Source organism: Eptatretus burgeri, chromosome 1 (genome assembly GCF_056783735.1).
Source record: "Eptatretus burgeri isolate ZD-2024b chromosome 1, Ebu_testis_v1, whole genome shotgun sequence".
NCBI lineage: Eukaryota > Metazoa > Chordata > Myxini > Myxiniformes > Myxinidae > Eptatretus > Eptatretus burgeri.
In genome coordinates, this window is record NC_140961.1 from 95,654,537 (window position 1) to 95,674,651 (window position 20,115).

The window sequence follows — 20,115 nt, forward strand, 5'->3', positions numbered from 1 at the left end:
AGAGTCCAATGTTTGAAATTGTCTCTTGTAAAGGGCTAGCCCTGGATTTCTCTTGGCCACTCCAAAGGCAGCTGTCCCCTCTTCTCAAATTTGGTCCACTTGAACCTATATAGTTGCAGCGACGGATTGCGATGTTTCTCCTTATCCTTGAGGCTTGATAACATGGAGTTTACACTTTGAGGATGTTGCACCAAAGGCGCGGCATGAAATGTATGGTATTTTATGATGAAACATTGTTGTATGTTGAGCAAATTCAGAGGCGCTGTATTTAAATGGATAAAGTATGATCAATGTGGAATTGGTGTGCAAGTCGACCAACATGGGGAAAAAGGAAGAAAAAACATCTGCAATTGAACAACCATCACCCCCCCTCTCTCCTGCCCCCGTCCCCCACCAACCTTATTCCTGCCTCCTCCCACACCAATCCCCATCTTTTGGCCTTCCAAGAGTCCCAGTCTCTTTTCCACTTCCATCGGCGCGGCCCCGCACAGTGTATTTGTCAACAGGGGGTGGGGCGACCTGGCGGGGCAGCCTCTCCCGCCTTCGCCTCTTCCACTCGTGTTCTTGTCCCAGCGGCAACGGCTGTGCCTGTAGCAGACTCGGTGTGCGCGCTTAGTGCGGGCTCATTGTGGGTTCTGAGTGTGATTGGTGCCACCAGTGCAAGATCTCAAAAACATCTCGAGCGGTCCCTCATTTTGAACACCTGGACGAGACCCCACACCCCTCCTTCCTTTCCATCTTCCTTCTTCCAGGCCATCTCGGAAAGTGAAATCGACTGTCCTTTATATAGGTGTATAGCAGCGCTAAATTGCAACTGTGGATCACTTTCTCGTTTTGCTCCATTCTGTGGTCTGTTTCCGAGGAACACCGCGTTTTCACGAGGTGTTGTGAGAAGACATCTCACGTGGGGTCCCGTCAGGTGTCACGCACTTCACACCTGTTGCCACCCGGACGGTGAATTCTTGGGATTTAAGCAGCGACAGTTTTTGCACCATGCCCCTACAACTGGGAGTCTGGCTTCCTCCAGCACTACTCATCGAGCTGCTTGTCCTGCTCGTCGCTTTACCTCAGGACAACGCCTGCCCCTCAGTGTGCACCTGTGCTGGCTCGACAGTAGACTGCCATGGACAAGGACTGCGTACCATCCCACGTTCCATCCCACGCAACGCTGAGCGCCTGTGAGTCCCACCGCTCATTGCACAGGTCCCCTCATCGGTGCTGCCTCGATTTTGCCACCGACATTACTTTCTCACCCCACTTTATCGATCTAGTAATAGAGTTGTAGTGGATTAATCCTTGAGTGAGTACCCATTGCCAAATGAAAAGTGGTCGTCAAATTTCGTGACAAGCTAAAAAGGTGAACTTCAACTATAAAATGCTTGGTCGGTGTACTTGTTTAATCTTCTGTTTGTAATTTTCAGCGTCGGTCATGAATAGAAACATTTATATTATAATGATAGTCATCATAATAATAATTATAATAATTAATAAGTGCATGGACAAAAGGCTATGCTCGGGCTAATCCTTGTTACTCGGGCAGCCTTGCGGGTTGCCCTCCATGTAACCTCGAGTCGCCTTGCTCTGCTCTTAAACTCCGCACATTTCTGTCCCACAAGCGCTCCGTTCCCACTCCTGCTGCCTGTGCATGCCACAGCTCTGCTGCTTCAAAAGCACAGCGAGACGTTTGATCGGCCCTTGAGGCATAGAGTGGGTGTTCAAGGAGGGGGGCAGAGGGTTGTGATGACGATACCTGTGGCCTCCACCCCAATCTGCGTGGCGTTTTGTGCTTGTGTCCCATTGGTGTATAAGTGTTATTCACAATTTTACTGTTTGTAACTTTATTTACAAGATGTTCTTATTTGCTTGTTTATTTTTTTTTTCCCAGAGATCTGAATGGAAACAACATCACTCGCATCAGGAAGACAGACTTCACGGGTCTGAGATACCTCCGAGTGCTGTAAGCGTCCGCTACACTGAAATAACATTCCAACTACACACAGAATTTCTTTGTCAAACTTTTGAATGTCTATTCAAGGTATATGACATGATAAGTAAATCATCTATGGCTATTGTAGTTGCATTCCACGTCAACTGCTGCAGACCCAAACAATTTTTGCTACGTCCGGGACCACCATTGCACGTGTTTTCCCCCTGCTTACGGTGAAAAGTTTTTAGATGATGACAGATTGGGGTAGTAATCTATTCTGGAGAGATTCTTTGTCGCTGTTTTTGTAAGTGTTCAATGGGGAAGGCGAGCAAGGCTTGTTTCATTGCAAGTGGACCTGCTTTCACGTTCACCGAGAGCGTTTCTTCTCTGCTTGCAGAAACCTTATGGAAAACCACATCATCACCGTCGAAAGGGGCTCTTTCAAGGATTTAAAGGAACTCGACCGGCTGTAAGTATCTCCGGCAAGCCTTGGCCCACGTACCAAGGACCAGTAAAAAGTCCTTGGCGTGTATAAATGTGAAACGAGCTTGCGACAGTATCAAGCAGATGCTTTTGTCTTAACGTTAATCGACGAAGAAGAACTGGGGTGGACAATAGCTCTTTGTGACGTTCGCGAAAAGGCACTGACATACTGGATTCCAAAACCACAATCGCCAGTGGCATCAGTGGCTGAAAGTGCACGTGCGTTTCACTGTAACGCGTCGTTGGGTTTGACGCATTACAAGGTACGATTCCAACCAAAAGATTGTTGACGTTGTTTGCCTGATAAACTGGCTTGGCAGGGAATTTCTAAGGATTAATTCGTCATCTCCCTCCCTCCATTTCCCCCCTTTCCCACCAACATAAACGTCTGTCGCACATTCACGTCTTGCAATGCATATTTCGAGGTAATGCTGGAATCGCTGCATGGTTCCAGGATTGATAGTTCAGTCGCAATTGGAGCAAAAAAAAAAAAAGGTTTGAATGAGGAATACGCTCCTGAAGTTCCTTGCCGTGTCGGCATTGATTCTGTAGAATAGACTCACAATATTAATGTGATCGATAGACGATGATGAACTCGAGAGAGGCAAACTCATCCAAATGCTGCAGATGGAGCATTTAACTTTGGTTGATGCAGCATTCCAGTGGATTTCAAATTCGCAATTATCCGCCACTTGTGCATACATCCATTACAATCTGTGTGTGCGCATCGCTGGACTCAGTGATGACCGGTCAAAAAGTTCTCCACACTACATACTCTCAATCGTGCAAGCGATACGCCAGTAACATTAAAAAGAAGGGTGGGTACGTAAATTAATAAATAAATATGCAATTATGTTTTCCTATTAATTGTATATTTATATATTATACTAGTTTTTTGAAAATAACAAAACCTTGATGTATCAATTGGACTAGTCTCGCTTTTTGAACTTTTTGAATGCCCCTCGTCATTTGCTCATCAGCAATCAAAATTCGATTCTTATTTTATTTATTTATTTATTTATTTATATATTTATTTATTTTACTCGCAAGGCACACAGCTACATTCCAAATGAACTCTCAATTTAGCTATTTGCCCCTTCCGAGCTTTTGTCGTCGTATCACGTGACACTTTGCATGCTATGCTCACGGTAACGCGCGTTTGTCCGAGCAATCCCTGCGCTCTTTTTCTCCTATCTCTAAAAGCCTCACTTGATGCCAGGGTCATGATTAATCGGGACCAAATGCCTTGCTGTGATACCGAACAGCGGTGTAGCACTGATTTCTTTTCAAACGCAGCCAAACATGAAGTATTCTTTTGAGCCCAGCACGGATCTTGCTGTGTGCATGTGATGCCTTTGAGCAGCAGAACGTGTATCTCTGTGCACTAGTCTGAGCACCGCCGGGGTCTTCGAGACGTTTCTCAATCGAGCGTTCACCGTTTGCGATGTTTTTGTGATACATTTTTATTTATTTATTAATTTTGATATTTGCAACCGTCAATTAAAGCGAACATTTCGAGTTGCCGACTGCACCAAACTTCCCCAACGTTGCCGGCAAGTTTACTTTAATCAGCACAACACCACCAATAATGTGCCTATGATACCGGTTGGGTTTTAGAAGCAGACACTTGCGAATTGCTTATCTGCTTTTGGCTATTTACTCAAAAAGCAATGTCAATCGCAAGATGAAAAACTAATATTTTACACGTTTTACCAACTACAGCAAAGTTTTCGAGTCCATCAGGCATTCAACACTGAATTTGCTTTTGCTAACACTTTTGAATAGGCCTGTTTATGGTTCCCATCTGAGCACGTCCATGTCAAGTGCCCCACTTCAAATCCTATTTCCTTTATTGAGTTATCCTTTGTTACTGATGTCCTTGTAATTCATGTCAAAGTGTGTTCATACCTCTTCCTGACACTGTCCTGCAAGATAGGTGTACAAACTTGTGAATTATTTACATTGTATTCTGGAAAATTATCAAAATGAATATTTTTCAATCATCATGTTGTTTCAAAGAAGGAAATGCAACCTAATTCATTGGACACTGATATATATATATATATATATATATATATATATATATATATATATATATATATATATATATATATATATATATATATATATATATATAGTTTTCAAACGAGTTCTTCTCTCTATACATTTGTATTAGTTTTACGAGTTAATGTCAACAGTGTGTTGTGAGGTTCATTGTGTAATTAAAATAGATGTCCATGGTAGTTGTACCTCAATGTCCACCAATTACGTGGAAGTGTAAGGGGGTGCGAAGACAGCAATTAAGTCAAACTTCAAAATTTGATTACTTGTGCCATAGTTTGTCGGGAAATCACTGTTTGTAGAGCTTCTTGATCATTATACAACAACAACTACGACTACTTTGTAATGGCGTCTAAAATTCCCACGTTTTTGTGGGAAAAAATTTTGGCCCATCTTTCACAAACCAACTGACCTTTTCTGATGTTTGATTGAAGCTGGCAGGAATTTGGAATTTGTTCAGGATGATGGCAACAACTCAACTACACTTGAGAAAAGAAAGACTCTGTGGGATCATGAGCTTGCACCAAATAATGTAAGAAGATGGGACACCCAGCTCAACGCCCATCCGAGGGACCATGCAATTTGTGATGCAATGCCCCCCCCCCCTGTAAAGCACCAATCCAACAGTTTTAAGTTGCATTGTGAATCAAACCCAGACAAGAAAGTTCAAAGGTAAGTGCACTACCTGCAGTTCAACATCCTGTCAAACAGCTTCCTGACCTTTTCTAATGTCATAACTGGCATCTATTTATTCCAAAATAAAAAATGGCAGAACTTTTATGACAATTATTGTGAATACAGTAATGTATATCTCTCGTTTGCCTTCCTTCATTGCGCATATACAGTATATGTATGTGTACGTGTATGTGTATATGTATATGTATATGTATATATATATATATATGTATATGTATATATATATATATATATATATATATATATATATATATATATATATATATATATGTATATATACACACCACATGACCAAAAGTATGTGGACACCTTCTCATCCAACATCTCATTCCAAAATCTTGGGCATTAATATTGAGTTGGTTCCTCCTTTGCTGCTAGAACAGCCTCCACTCTTCAGGGAAGGCTTTCCACGAGATGTTGGAACATTGTTGCAGGGATTTGCTTCCATTCAGTCACAAGAGCATTAGTGAGGTTGGGCACTGATGTTGGGTGATTAGGTCTGGCTTGCAGTTGGCGTTCCTCTTCATCCCAAAGGTGTTCGATGGGGTTGAGGTTAGGGCTCTGGGCAGGCCTGTCAAGTTCTTCCACACAGCTCTCGACAAACCATTTTACTCTGGACCTCACTGTGCACGGGGGCATTGTCAAGCTGAAACAGGAAAGGGCCTTCCCCAAACTGTTGCCACAAAGTTGGAAGCACCGAATCAACTCGAATGCCATTGTATGCTGTGGTGTTAAGATTTCCCTTCACTGGAACTAAGAAGCCGAGCCTGAACCATGAAAAACAGCTCCAGACCATTATTTCTCCTCCACCAGACTTTGCAGTTGGCACTATGCATTCGGATAGGTAGCGTTCTCCTTGCATCCGCCAAATCCAGATTTGGCCATCCGACTGCCAGATGGTGAAGCGTGATTCATCACTCCAGACAACACGTTTCCACTTGTCCAGAGTCCAATGGTGGTGAGCTTAACACCACTTCAGCCGAAGCTTGGCATTGCGCATGGTGATCTTCAGCTTGTGTGCAGCTGCTCGGCCATGGAAACCCATTTCATGAAGGTCTCGCCAAACAGTGCTTGTGCTGACGTTGCTTCCAGAGTCAGTTTGGAACTCGGTAGTGAGTGTTGTAACTGACAACAGCCAATTTTTCCATGTGACATGCTTCAGCACTTGGTGGTCCTGCTTTATGAGCTTGTGTAGCCTTCCACTTCACAGCTGAGCTATTATTGCTTCGAGACGTTTCCACTTCACAATAACAGCACTTACAGTTGACCGGGCCAGTTCTAGCAGGGCAGAAATTTCAGGAAATGACTTGTTGAAAAGGTGGCATCCTATGACAGTGCCACGTTGAAAGTGACTGAGCTCTTCAGTTCGGCCCATTCTACTGCCAATTTTGTCTGTGCAGATTGGATGGCTGTGTGCTTGATTGTATACACCTGTCAGCAATGGGTGTGGCTGAAATAGCCGAAACCATGAATTAGAAGGTGTCTATATACTTTTGGCCATGTCGTGTATGTGTGTGTATGTGTGTGTATGTATGTATGTATGTATGTATATATGTATATATATGTATATATATATATGTGTTGCCTCCACAGACTGAAAATGTTATTGGGAATAATTTACCAGAATTAGTCTTCTCTCCATAAACTCAATCTTATGAGCACATCTGCTGTAAATGGATAAGGTGGTGTGTGTGTGTGTGTGCGTGTGTGCGCGTGCGTGCATGCGTGCCATACTTTTTGTCGATTGATTGATTAATTACATACGTGTAATTAATTACACAGTTCGACTCTCTTTTGACCATTTAGATTGCTGAGACCCCTTCAAACTTTGAAGACCCTGAAGACTCCGAGGACCCAAAACTTCCCGAGGACCAAAAAGTCCCAAAAAGTCCCCTCGGACCCAAAAGTCCCAAAAGTTTCCGAGGACCCAAAAGTCCCAAAAAGTCCCCGAGGATCCAAAAGACCCAAAAGACCCCTAAAATTGTAGATCCTGTAAGACCCTTTGAGACTCGACTATACTGCAAAAAATCTGTAAGAATTCCCATGTTTTAAACGAATGCCATATTTAGGTATATAAAGCAGCTTAACACATCCTACCATGGCATGGCATTCTGATAACAAAATAAATAACAAAAACAATGATAACATCACAACAACATATGTTAATTATCGCAAATAATATTTTCAACAACAATAAGAATAATAGTTTAATATGGCATGAATGAAAATATGATCTCAGTGCTGGCCCGAAGCACATCTGGCTTGGTGAAAGGCAAGATCATGCTCAAGCAGTACAGCGGGCAGGTATGCAACAAGGCCTTGAAGACCAATGTAAATTCTGTCCATCGGACCAACGGGCCCACAAGTAAAACATATAAGGCTCGGTAATTAAATCTGGTACAGAAAATAAAGTACTGTATTGCCAACAACCATAGATTTTCATGATTATTTGTTTGTTGTATGGATTCCAATTTTTGTTTTTTACTCAATTATGGCTTCTGCTGTGTTTCTGAATGAACAACTCAGCTTAGATGAAACAATTTATCTTATTTTCTTTTGTTATGCAGCACAAGGCCGCAGGGTAGCATCATTGGTTGAGGGCATGGCTGTGCCACTGATGCAATGCCCTCTGCTTGTTAGAGCAGGAATTTATCATTTGGACACGGTGCCGGCGATAGCTCGCCTATTCTTCGCGAAGGACCCTGTGGGATCTTTAATGTCCACCAACAAATGCTGGCAGATGGGACGCCCATTTCACGTCCATCCGAGAGATGGCACACACATTGTTGAATCACCTATCTGTGAAACATCGGGATGATAGCTTATAGCTGGGTATTCTTACTATAACTCACAGACAGGTGTGTGTTTGTGTGTTTGTTTGTAACGCTACTCGTACAGTTCTGCACCCATTACATCCAGACTTGCCACATTGGATAAACATGTTCGCAATTAATATATAGGGGAGTTTTTATCTTTGCTGATGGTTTTGGGGGCAGGGTGGAGAGGGGATGCAAATTCTCTTTGTAAATGTGTATCATGTAGCGCCACCTGAAGGTGGGGTAGGGTATTACAAGTCTCCACCATTTCCTGTACAGTATTCCTGTCTTAACATTTTCCGGTGCAGTAGGGTGTTTTGAATTGAATTTTTCATAATCACAGAGTAGCTGTTACATTTTCGAACGATTAACCTTTTGGATTCATGGACGTTGCTTGTCTGAACTTACACGCGTTGAGTTTGTCTGACTTCTTTATGTCCCTCCTTGCTCAATCCCCACCCTGTCCTCCATAGGCGTCTCAATCGTAACCGCCTCCAAGTGCTTCCAGAGCTGCTTTTCCTTGGCATGGACAAGTTGAACAGACTGTGAGTTTTTGAAAGTGCTTCGTCCAGTAGTTTACAATGTTGGACACTTCCTCCCATTCCATATGATATAGGGTTCTCTCTCTCTAGTTCATTCAAGAGACACATCTGATGAAGTCTTATTCATGCAAACCAGCACCCTTGTTGTACTCTTCTTCTGGTGTCCTCACATGTAATCCTTGTGTGTTGTTCATGATTGTAACGAAAACAAACATTCAATGATTTCTTCACAAAGAATGACGTCTTTAATTGAGATTCTTCATGGAGCGAACCCGCCTTGGCAGCAATTACATTTTCGGGTTGGGGGAGGATGGGGTTGTGTAAATAAGAGGTATATATGTATATGTAACAGGTGTAAAAGATGTGTTACATTTTTATTCTACCCCCAACATGCTTACATCCCACTTCACCTACAATTATCTCCATCGTCCTCCTCCCTCCTAAACTCTTCCACCTTCCCCTCCTCCCCTTTCCTCCTCCATCTCTGTGTATGTAATAAGTGGATCATCCTCGATTGCATGTTCAAACCTTGTAGTGTTGGATGAATCCTGTACTTCACAATTTTACAATTGTTGTAGCGTGTAGGCCACATCCACAACAATCCCAGAAACTATACTCAATAGTAGGCCCCAGTGGTAAAATTCCCACACATCCCTCTGATAAATGTTCGGAATCCTTTTGTGCAAAAAGCCAACAGGCCGTGCTATTATGTACTGCCTCCAAGTACAATTCCACATGGTTTGTCTCGAAAACTCAGCTCTTACAGGATAAATATAGTGGCTTATCAGATGCATAACTCACTGTGCACTCCGCACGATGCACCCCGTGGAAGCTCAACACCACATGGGGCACGTACGTCTGCAAAGCGCTTCCACCAAGGCCTTGTCGGAGAGATGGGAAACACAGATATGGCACGTGACAGGGAATCTCTTGTACGAGGGTTCGAGGAACGACCTACTCTTGACATTCCAAAGACATGCCAACGTGCGTTTTAAAGAAAAATCATGTTGTTTCAGCTCGAACTACACATTATTAGTGGAAAAACATGTGACTAGTGTCTTACTTCTTCATAGAAAAGCCCCTTCATATTTTGTTTGACACTCCTTGGACTTCAAAATGAAATTTATTTACATTGACAAAGACACATTAGTAGACATCAGTGTACTTTTCTTATTTACATTAATCGCAAGGCCATTCGTACACAATAGACAAACACATGGCACAGGGGATTTGAACCGGGGATGTGCTGGCTCATAAGGTAGGGGTTAAAGTGGGAGCTCTAACGGGCCAAACCAGGGGTGTGTTCCATTAGCTGAACCCATATATCATCGTTTATATCTATACTATAAGAGAGCCGTTTGTCTGTGTTTGTCTGTGTGTCTGCCTGTGTGTGTCGCCATTTTTCTCAGAGATGGGTCAATGGATCTTTGTCAAACTTTCAGATCATGTTTGAGAGCCGCAGAGTGTTTTAGGCCAAAAAATTGAAAACTTTGAAGAAAAAAATGAACTTTGATTTTTTTGTTTTTTTAATATCGCTCCATAGTGCCGAAGCCTTTATAGCTATGTGTAATGTAATAGTAAATGATCCCCGACCCCCATTCCTTTGTTGGTGTTGGGAAGTGTTTTTGGCTCCCACAAAAAAATAGACCAGGCAACACCGAGCACCCTTGATAGTATACTACAAGACAGCTGTTTGTTTGTGTGTCGGCCTGGTGTTGGTTTAACCGTTAAGGTGGCTGGCTTGAGATCTGAAGATGTTCAGTTCAAGCTCCTGTCACAAGCTGTTAAATTAACACCATGCAGGATTGACTCTGCCTGTCATCCTTCATTGGTTGACAAACTGAGTACCAGCTTGCTGGGGTAATAACCATCTTGGGGAACCTGTCCAGGACTGTACTCCTTGCCAATGAAACTGCCTCAGCAGCCCGATGTGCTTTATGGTGTGAATGGAATGGTATTATTATTGTGTGTGTGTGTGTGTGTGTGTATGTGTGTGTGTGTTGCCATTTTCTCAGAGATGGCTGAATGGATCTTTGTCAAACTTTTAGAGATTTATCAGCAAGTGTCAGGGAGTGTTTTAGGCAAACAAAAGTTTGAAAATTATGAAAAGCAAGCTCGAATGAGCGAAGATCCTCGTCCTCTTAATGATGACGTCATAAAAACGAATATGACATCATTGTGATGTATTAGGTTTGCGATAAATTATCTGGGCTAATGCCCGGCTTGATTCCCGCAAACAAAATTCAAACAGCTTGCCTAGTTTCGGAGATAATGGTATCGGCAATTTCCATTAGCGGCGATATTATGACGTCAACTTTTTTTCTAGGAAGAATTTCCAAAATCGGAGATGGTTACTGCCTGCGCGTGGCTTTCTGCATATGCATGGCAAGTTTCACGAAGATCCGATGAAAACTCTGGGTTGTGAAAAAAAAAATGTCAAAAAATAGGAATGACGGCATAAAAATTGATATGACGTCATAGTGATGTATCATATGTGCGGTAATTCATCTCTGCTAATGCCCTGTTCGATTCCCGCAAACAGAAATCAAAAAGCTTGCCGAGTTTTGGAGAGAATTTTTTAGGCGATTTCTATTAGCGGAGATATTTTGACGTCATAACTTTTTTTTTCTAGGAGGAATTTTCAAAATCGGAGATGGTTACTGTTTGTTCAGGGCATTTTTACATATATATGCCAAGTCTCAGGAAGTTTCGATGAAAACTGTAGGCTGTGAAACAAAAAAGTCCACAAGAACAACAACGTGAGTAAGACTTGGAGATCCTCCACGAGGATCTAAAAAGTTGTTCGATCATTAGGTTTTTTTTCCTGATCTTAAAATTTTTTTTAATTGATAGTCTCTAAGGCTTTGTAGCTATGTGAGAAGTCATACTAAATGATCCCCGATCCCATTCTTTAGTGGGTGTAGGGAAGTGTTTTAGTCTCCCACAAAAAAAAATTGGAAAAAAAAATCAAATTGATTTCTTTGAAATTCCAACAGGATTAGAACAGCAAATGCCAGATACTTCTGGTCGTCGTTCATGAATATAACTTTTTAAACGCCGCATGTATTAATTACCTCACATATCGAGAGATACTTGTTAGCCGGATGCACCAGGTGTTTAAATAAATATGTATATTTTTTGAGAGTCATTACAAGAAACGCCATCTTGTGTGAAGGAATCTGGAAGCTTCTGATCATATTGCCAACTACATTAGGCTGAGTCATTGTTGAATGTTTAAAATCCACGAGGAGTTTTATTTTCTTAACTCTAAGGAACTACCATGTGGGTTTTGGGTTCATTGTTGCTTCCGTTTCCTGTCCGAGTGGGAATGCGTTTTTGTAGCCTTCTGCCACACTTTTTGTAAATGCCTTTGGAATGTGCTATATATGGCTAGTTCAAAGCAATTCTGTGCAGTCATACTTCAGCTGGACAGAATAAAGAAATCAGTTGTCCACCATAGGCCGACTAAACAGGATGTATGTGTTGCACCTTATCATGGCCTTCCCAAGATTCTAACTTCCTGTTTTTTTTAAATCTGTAGTGTTTTTATTACATTGTACAAAGGGTTGGCCTGTTTGTATGTTCCCATCTGTACAACTGGCTCAAAATGCATGAAACTGAACCCACGTTCAAATCGCACACACCATATTGTCTATTGTCAGCAAATATCCTCGTCATTCATGATAATGTACATTGATGTGTACTTATGTCTTTGTCCTGCATGTGGTGCTTGTACAAGCTCCTCCACGAGCCCACATGGCATGATTTATGTTCCATTGCCTCCAAGTTAACTCTCATAGCTCGCATAGTTAGGATCGGCAAAGATGGCTTGAATAAGCAAAGCGACTTGTTCGAGTTTTGCGGCGCAATTGTTGCGCGGCTTGGCAGCGAGTCGGAGCAGCACAGGAATGCCCGGTGCTGGGTCACTCAGATCAGGCCGCAAAACTGCAGCAGGAATGCAGGGGATCTCAGTCGGTTGTCGATGAAATGTGGCCAATCTGGATCATCGAGCAACAGAGCTAGAGCAACCAAAGTCATATATTCCATTTTGAATCGGGCTTGTCACAATTTCAGGGGCGATTGGCTTTAACCGCAAGTTGCACAATTTGTAGAACTTGATTCACAACTTTATTACAGATGCTGGTGAGTCAACTTTACCTAATTGTGACTCTTCCCTTTGACCCTCATAATTCAATTGATAAAGCCTGACTTGGACTGATGCATCGATACATGCAAATGAGAATTGCCAAGTGTCTCTCTCTTTCTTGAATCAACTCTAACATAAATGAGAGAGCTCTCTTTGCCAATAATTTCACATTGTTGCACAATAGTTAGTGACTGCTTTGTGGCTCAGAAGTTTAAGCCATGGCCGAGTCATACAAAGACTTTTAAAATGGTATGTGCTGCTTCCTTGCTTGACCCTCGGCATTTGAAAAGGATAGACCACCGAAAAACAACCATAGGTTGACAACTATTGCGCAAGTTGCCTATAGAAAGTCTACACCCCCTTTCAAAATTTTCACCTTTTGTTGCCTTATATCCTGAATTCAATTTCATTAAATCAGGCTTTTTCCACATTTATTTACACATCGTAACTCACAACTTCCAAGTGAAGAACAAATTCTACAAATTTCAGAAAATTCATTAAAAATACAAAATTAGAATATCTTGGTTGGATAAGTGTCCAGTCCTCTTATAATAGCAATTGTAAATTAGCTCAGGTGTAACCAATCACCTCCAAAATCACACCGTAAGTTAATTGGCCTCCACTTTTGTTAAATTGTGGTGATTCTGATTATTTCAGAATAAAATCAGCTGTTCCTGTAGGTTTCCTCTGCTGGGTAGTGCATTTCACAGCAAAGACTCAACAATGAGCACCAAGGAGCTTTCAAAAGACCTTTTTTTTCTGTATACATTGTCAAGGGTCGTATACATTGAGAGCTAACACACAATGCACAACAAGGGGGGCATGAGACAATGCGGGTGGGAGAGGGAAGGACAAAACAGTGGGGGTACAGAGACATTAGGATATCTGTGGAAGGGAGAGGGATGGGGTGGGGGACGCAAGATAGACACCACAGGGATTTTCAGGAAAGAAAGCAGGGAATTTGAAGGAGGTGGGCTTGGGGTGGATTAACGGGGGTAGAAAAGATCAAGGATTTGGATGGGGAACGATAAGAGGTGGTGGTGAACAGCTGTTTTGAAGGCCTCGAGGGAAGAATGGGATTGAATAGAGAGAGGGAGTTTATTCCAAAGGCAGGAAAAAACAGAGGAATGAAAAAGTGTGAAGGTGAGCAATGGTTTGTGATTTTGGTAGTTTTACCAGAAGGGGGTTGCTGGTGGATCTTGAGTGCCCTGCCGAAATATGGGGGGGGGGGGTCACATCGCAGAAACAGAGCGTGGGGGGAGGAGGGGGTGAGACTGGAGAGGAGATGGTAGAAGACAGAAAGACCACCGACCTGCGTGCGGTGAGAGGACGAAAGACTGAGCCTCATCGCGGGAGATACCAATGATCCGAAATGCCCTTGTTTCCATAGTGCGAAGCTGAGAAAGGTGAGAGGAGGGAACACCAGCCCAGAGGGGAGAGCAGTACTCCATCAGGCTGTGGACGAAAGCTTTGTAAGTGGTCAGGAGCTCAGGTGGGCCGAGGAAGGACTTTGCACGACGGAGGATGCCCAGTCGGTGACTGGCTTTGGAGGCGAGGTTGGAAATGTGGCTTTCCCAGGAAAGATTAGGCAGATAGTGAGACCCAGAAGCTTGAATAAAAGGACTTCTTCCAAAGGATTGTTGAGAAAGTAGAAGGGGGGGGGGGGGTTTCCAAACGGTCCTTTCGGAGAGACATAGTGAGAGTGTGAGATTTGTCCGGATGAAAAGACATGTTCCACGTGTTGGACCAGTTTGTGATTTTATCCACATCTGCAGAGCGTGAAGAAGCTGCTGATTGCCAGTCTGAGGGATGACCGATGGTACTGCAGAGGGTGGAGTCATCAGCAAAGAGATATGGAGGATTTTCCAGAGAGTCGAAGAGATCATTTATGAAAACCAGAAAAAGAACACGGCTCAGAACGCTACCTTGAGGAACTCCAGCCTGGACAGGAAGAGGGGATGAGAGAACTCCATCTCGGGCCACACGTTGACTGTGACAGGAGAGGAAGTCTGCGAGCCATGAGTGGAGATGGCCTTGGATACCATGGGAAGAGTTTGGTGAGCAGGACAGGATGCCACACCGTGTCAAAAGCACGTGATACGTCTCGGGATATGACTCTGATTTCATGTCTGGCATTGAGGACCTCCATCCATTGTCGGGAGAGCAGAAGAAGCATATCCAGGGTAGAGTGACCTAGTCTGAATCTAAATTGATGATCGGAAATCAAGCCATTGGAGAAGAGGAAGGATTTAATGTCTGAAGTGATGATGGATTCCATAACCTTGCTGATGATAGGGAAAAGGTTGATTGGTCTGTAGTTGCAGGCATCTGTTTTGCACCTTTTTATGCAGGGCAATGATGTTTGCTGGTTTCCAAGCAGACCGCAGATGGCCTTGAGCGAATGAGAGGGTGAATAGAACAGAGAGAGGGTGAGCAAGAGCAGAGGAGCAGGTTTTGTTCGGACCTCCGTGATAATGTCATGGAAAGGCACAGATCAGGGCACGGGTTTAAAAAAAATATTCCAAAGGCCTTGAGTAACCCCTGGAGCACAGTCAAGACAATCATTAAAAAGAGGAAGGCACATGGTACCACCAAGACCCTGCCTAGATCAGGCCGTCCCTCCAAACGACATGACCAGGCAAGGGTGTGACTAATCAGAGAGTCTGCCAAGATGCCAATGGCAACTATGAGAGAACTCCAAGCCTTTATGGCAAAGACTGGTCACTGTGTGCATGTAACAAAAATATCCCAAGCACTCCACAAGTCTGGCCTGTACGGTAGTGTTTTCAAGAGGGAAGCCATCACTCATAAAAGCCTACCTTGATTCCTGTTTGAGGAATGCAAAAAACCACTCTGGAGATTCTGAAGCCATGTGGTGAGAAGTTTTGTGGTCTGACGAAACCAAGACGGAACTTTTTGTCCTAAATGGAAAATGTTACGCTTGGCGCAAACCCAACACAGCACATCACCCAAAGAACACCATCCCCACTGTGAAGCATGGTGGTGGCAGCATCATGTTATCGGGATGTTTCTCATCAGCAGGGACTGGGACACTTGTCAGGAGAAAAGGGAAAATGGATGGAGCAAAATGCAGAAAAATCCGAGAAGAAAACCTACTGCCCTCTGTAAAAAAAAAAAAAGCTGAAATTGGGACAGAAGTTCACCTTTCATCATGACAATAACCTGAAGCACACAACCAAAGCTGCACTGGAGTGGCAAAGGTACAAAAGGATAGATGTCCTTGAGTGGCCCAATCAGAGTCCCAACCTAAATCCAATCGAAAATCTTTGGCATGACTTGAGGATTGCTGTCCATCATCGCTCCCCATGCAACTTGACTGAGCTTGAACAGTTTTGTGCAGAAGAATGGACAAATATTGTCCAATCAAGGTGTGCAAAGTCAGTAGCGACCTTTTTTGACAGACTCACAGCTGTAATTGCTGTCAAAGGTTCTTCCACCTAGTATTAACTCATGGGGGTGGACATGTATCTAACCAAGATATTCTAGTTTGGTTCTTTTAATTAATTTTCTGAAATTTGTGAGATTTGATTTTTCACTTGGAAGTTGTGGGTTACAATGTGTAAATAAAGGTGGAAAAAGTCTGATTTAATGCAAATTGATTCCAGGCGATGAGGCAACAAAGGATGAAAATTTTGAAAGGGGGTGTAGACTTTCTGTAGGCACTGTATATTATTAGTATGCTCAGCATACCCACCACCGTACGTGTTCCATGATTGAAATTTCTTTTGAGCTGTCTCATCTGGGTTTGATTGCTATCCATATGTAGTATGCTAGCCCAAGTATAAAGTATCACCTCTGTGCTTTGCTGTCAGACCATTGTATCATTGATTGCATCAATCATTTCAGGTGATGTTAATCCAGCTGTTCTGTCTGGTAGAATTATCTTGAGGGCATTAAAGATCCCACAAGGTGCTTTTCAAAAAGGGTAGGCTATTAAGTGCATTTCTTCTACGACTACTATAACTACTACTACTACTACTACTACTACTACTACTACTACTACTACTACTACTACTACTACAACTACCTCTTTAATGGCCTCCTTAATTTCTACCACTATGTGGTGTCGATCGGTTGAAGGTTTTGGGCCCAAGTCTTTCATGAACTGACTGGCCAGGCTTGATGTTCAATTGAAGGTGGCAAGAATTTATAATTTCTTCAGGGTGTCTGTGATAACTCACTGACTATTCACAAAAGACCCTGTGGGATGTTTGACGTTCACTCACGACCATTGCTGGTAGTAAACATACTAATATTAGCATTGAAGAAATACTCTGAAATTGTGACGTCATGTCACACCATTACATCGAATGCTTTTTTTCTGATGATCCCACAATTGAAAGTCATTCGTGTGTTTGGGAAATTGCACATATTTATGTGGGACACGACATGGGGTATTAAAATGTTCTCGGAATGAGATATTCACATCACAATAGTTCAACAAATTTCAATTTTTCTTTACTTTTCAAAGGTATTAACTGGATTGTCTTCATAGAATCCTTACCCCATGCAGCATTGAGAAGGACTTGGTGTGAGCCAATTCTTCTGGTGGCAAATTTGTAATTAAAGAATTAAATTCAAATCAAGATGAGTACTGCATTGAAGTCATCAGCAGGAACCTGAACAAACAAATCGCAAACATGAAGTCATCAGGAGGAACCTGGATAGGATTTGCATTTCAGCTGCTACTCCTCTACCCTCTACCCTACTCCATCCATGGGCAGCCAAGTGAGCCTTATTCAAAAAAAACTTAAAAAGAACCCAGATTCAAAAAATTTGAATAATTCTGCATGCCAAATCATGTGTCTGATCAGGTTAAAATTTAAAACATATATTCCCCATCACGACTTGATCATAATTTGGAAGTTTCATGTTGATTGATGCAGTGGTTCAGGAGAGATAAAAAAATATATTTTCCTTCAATCCAATATGGCTGTTAAACCATGTGACCTATCACTTATTCATGAACACCCTGGTATCCCCAAGGCTTGTGGAACATGTGTGTGAAGATTTCCCTTGATCTGTGTAGCCATTCCTGAGAATAAGATTTTTTTTTAAGGTTTTAGGGTAAATCCAATGTGGCTGCCAAAAAACCATGTGGCTTATGACGTCATAATTGGGAACTTTTTGTTCCTCATGGAAAGGCAGTCATACCTGTAAAGTTTCTCCATTTCGGAGAAAATTTTTGAAGGTTGTTTTTTTTCTTCAAAAAAATTGAAAAAAAATATGTCTGCCAAACCACATGACCGATGGTGTCAATTTTTTTTTTCTGTGGACAAATTTATCCCAAGATGACTATCAGAAATTTTCATACTGATCAGATGTAACATTATACATATGCATTTATGATGTCATAATGAAGGCACCTATGACATCATAAGAAAAAATCACAGTTGTTTCCCCTTTGGGAGTACTTGACAGGTGCCAAGTTTCAATTTTTTCCATGGAGCGGTTTTGGGGATAGAGGTCCAACGTTTCCCCTTTTTTTTTCCAACATAGCTGCCACACCACATGACCTACGATGTCATAATTATCATGAAAACATTCCACACGAGTAGTCACAAGTATGGTGAAAATTTCATGTCGATCCGACAAGCGGTTCCAAAGAAAAGGGAATAACAAAATGCAGACGCGTACATACGCACGTACGGAACCGATCGCTTCACCCCGATTTTCGCTTCATGACCATGGGCTAATTATTAAAAAGGAAATATTTTTCTTACTTATTATATATACTTCGAAGTAGACAAGGAAAAACACCTTAGCATTTCTTAGACAAGTTCTGATAACTTCAACATTCCTCATATCTCTCTGACTTATTGATGTGCAGACACGTCGAATCATCTCGTACTGATTTGAAAGCCAAATCATTAACTCATTTCTCATTATGTTAATGCATGTCATTTTGTTATCCATATTAAGACCTTTTTTCACGAGCTCTTTTCCATGAATCTTATTCATTGTTCACGATAATCATTTTTCATTGTCTGATGTTATGCAGCGATGCATTCTTTGCTTGAGGATACTGCAATTAAGATGTTAATTTTTTATCACAACACACTCTATTTAATGATGGGATGTTTCTCTTTGTGACAAGATGGTCGTAAAGATAATTTCATGCCATGTTATTTCCACTTTATAATTAACACTTTGTTCTTACCATACAATTCCTCTCCTTGATGTGCTGTGGTGCATCCATTCGTTGTCGTCCCACTGTTGACCCTTATGACCCATAAGATAAATGCTCCACCCTCCTCTTGTTGTTTTGCTCTTCCATGAGCCTCAATACACAAAAAGACATGAAATTAGGTATTCAAAATTTCCCTGTTGGAGTTGTCTGAGTGAAGTGTTTTTATCTGGAAGCTTATTGGTGTGGGTATTGATCCACCTGTCCTATGTATTTGCTTCTATTATCTCGAGAATCTTTGTCCGTATTCAATATCTGCTGTTTCCTCTCTCGAAAGCTGATACCATAGTTTGCCGATACCTCATCCAAACAAATATCGTCAATCATCACTTTAACTTGTTGAGGATTCCTATGTTCTCGCCTTGCTTAATGTCCACCAATGCAAACAAATCGGTCTACCACCTTGACGTCCATCTGATCTAGCCCTGCATGCGATATATCAGGGTGACAGTTTATAGTGGGGTCTACATTCGAACCTGTGCTTGGCAGCTTAAAGGAGAGTGTGCATACCTCTGCTTCCTAATAGCTCTCCACACTTACTGAGTGATGTTAAAAGCAAAGTCCTTAACAAGAACCATGACCGCCCTTTCCTTATGAGAGCTGATTGGCTATTTATCGACCGAAAATTAATACATACAGCGTACATGTTTAGACAAAAGCTAAATAAGATAAACGTTCTTTTTGTTGTTAAATAAAAAGTTTTTGATCATGCCGAAGATGGTTAATTATTCCACTTGAACGAGTCCGTGCATGTTTTCTCTGCAATCATGAGGTCATGATCTCCGAGGAAAGAATGCTTTTGGATCATAATCTGTGAAGTCCATCGAAATTGTTTGCTACTTCTTGCTTGCTGCATCGCTCATGAGAATGAAAGATGCCACGTCGAGTAATGCAAGTTTCCAAAGTGAGGGTTTGATATTTGGCCGGGGTCTCAGTAAACGTGTCACTTGATACACGATGAATGGGATCTGTTTCTGAATGGGATCAATGATGAATGGGAATTGAGAGCAGAAATACGTGTACACCCTGCAACGGACCGTGAAAGACGGTAGTTCCTATGACTGGACGGGACTGCAATGGAATAGATGAACTCGCTGCATTGACTCAACTTCAGAAATCAAGTGACTTACTTGCACGGCTCAAAAATTTTGTGTTGTGACTTCAGTGATTTCTTGATGTTCAAATAAAATATGAACTATGGAAAGGTGATGAGGGAATCAAAAAAGCCCCTTTAT

General features: G+C 42.1%; 1 protein-coding gene across 4 annotated transcripts in view; it reads left to right on the forward strand.

Annotated features, from left to right (window-relative positions):
• Positions 1 to 503: 503 nt before the first annotated feature.
• The window catches only part of LOC147034994 (slit homolog 2 protein-like), a 473,672-nt gene continuing 454,060 nt past the window's right edge, over positions 504 to 20,115 (forward strand). For 2 of the 4 annotated variants that reach the window (XM_085892213.1, XM_085892231.1), the window contains exons 1-4: positions 504 to 1,178; positions 1,886 to 1,957; positions 2,325 to 2,396; positions 8,457 to 8,528. In XM_085892213.1, coding sequence (XP_085748339.1) covers positions 994 to 1,178; positions 1,886 to 1,957; positions 2,325 to 2,396; positions 8,457 to 8,528 — 401 coding nt within the window. In that variant the 5' untranslated portion in view covers positions 504 to 993. The remainder of the gene's footprint in view (positions 1,179 to 1,885; positions 1,958 to 2,324; positions 2,397 to 8,456; positions 8,529 to 20,115) is intronic. The other 2 variants (XM_085892209.1, XM_085892220.1) reach the window with 1 other exon arrangement.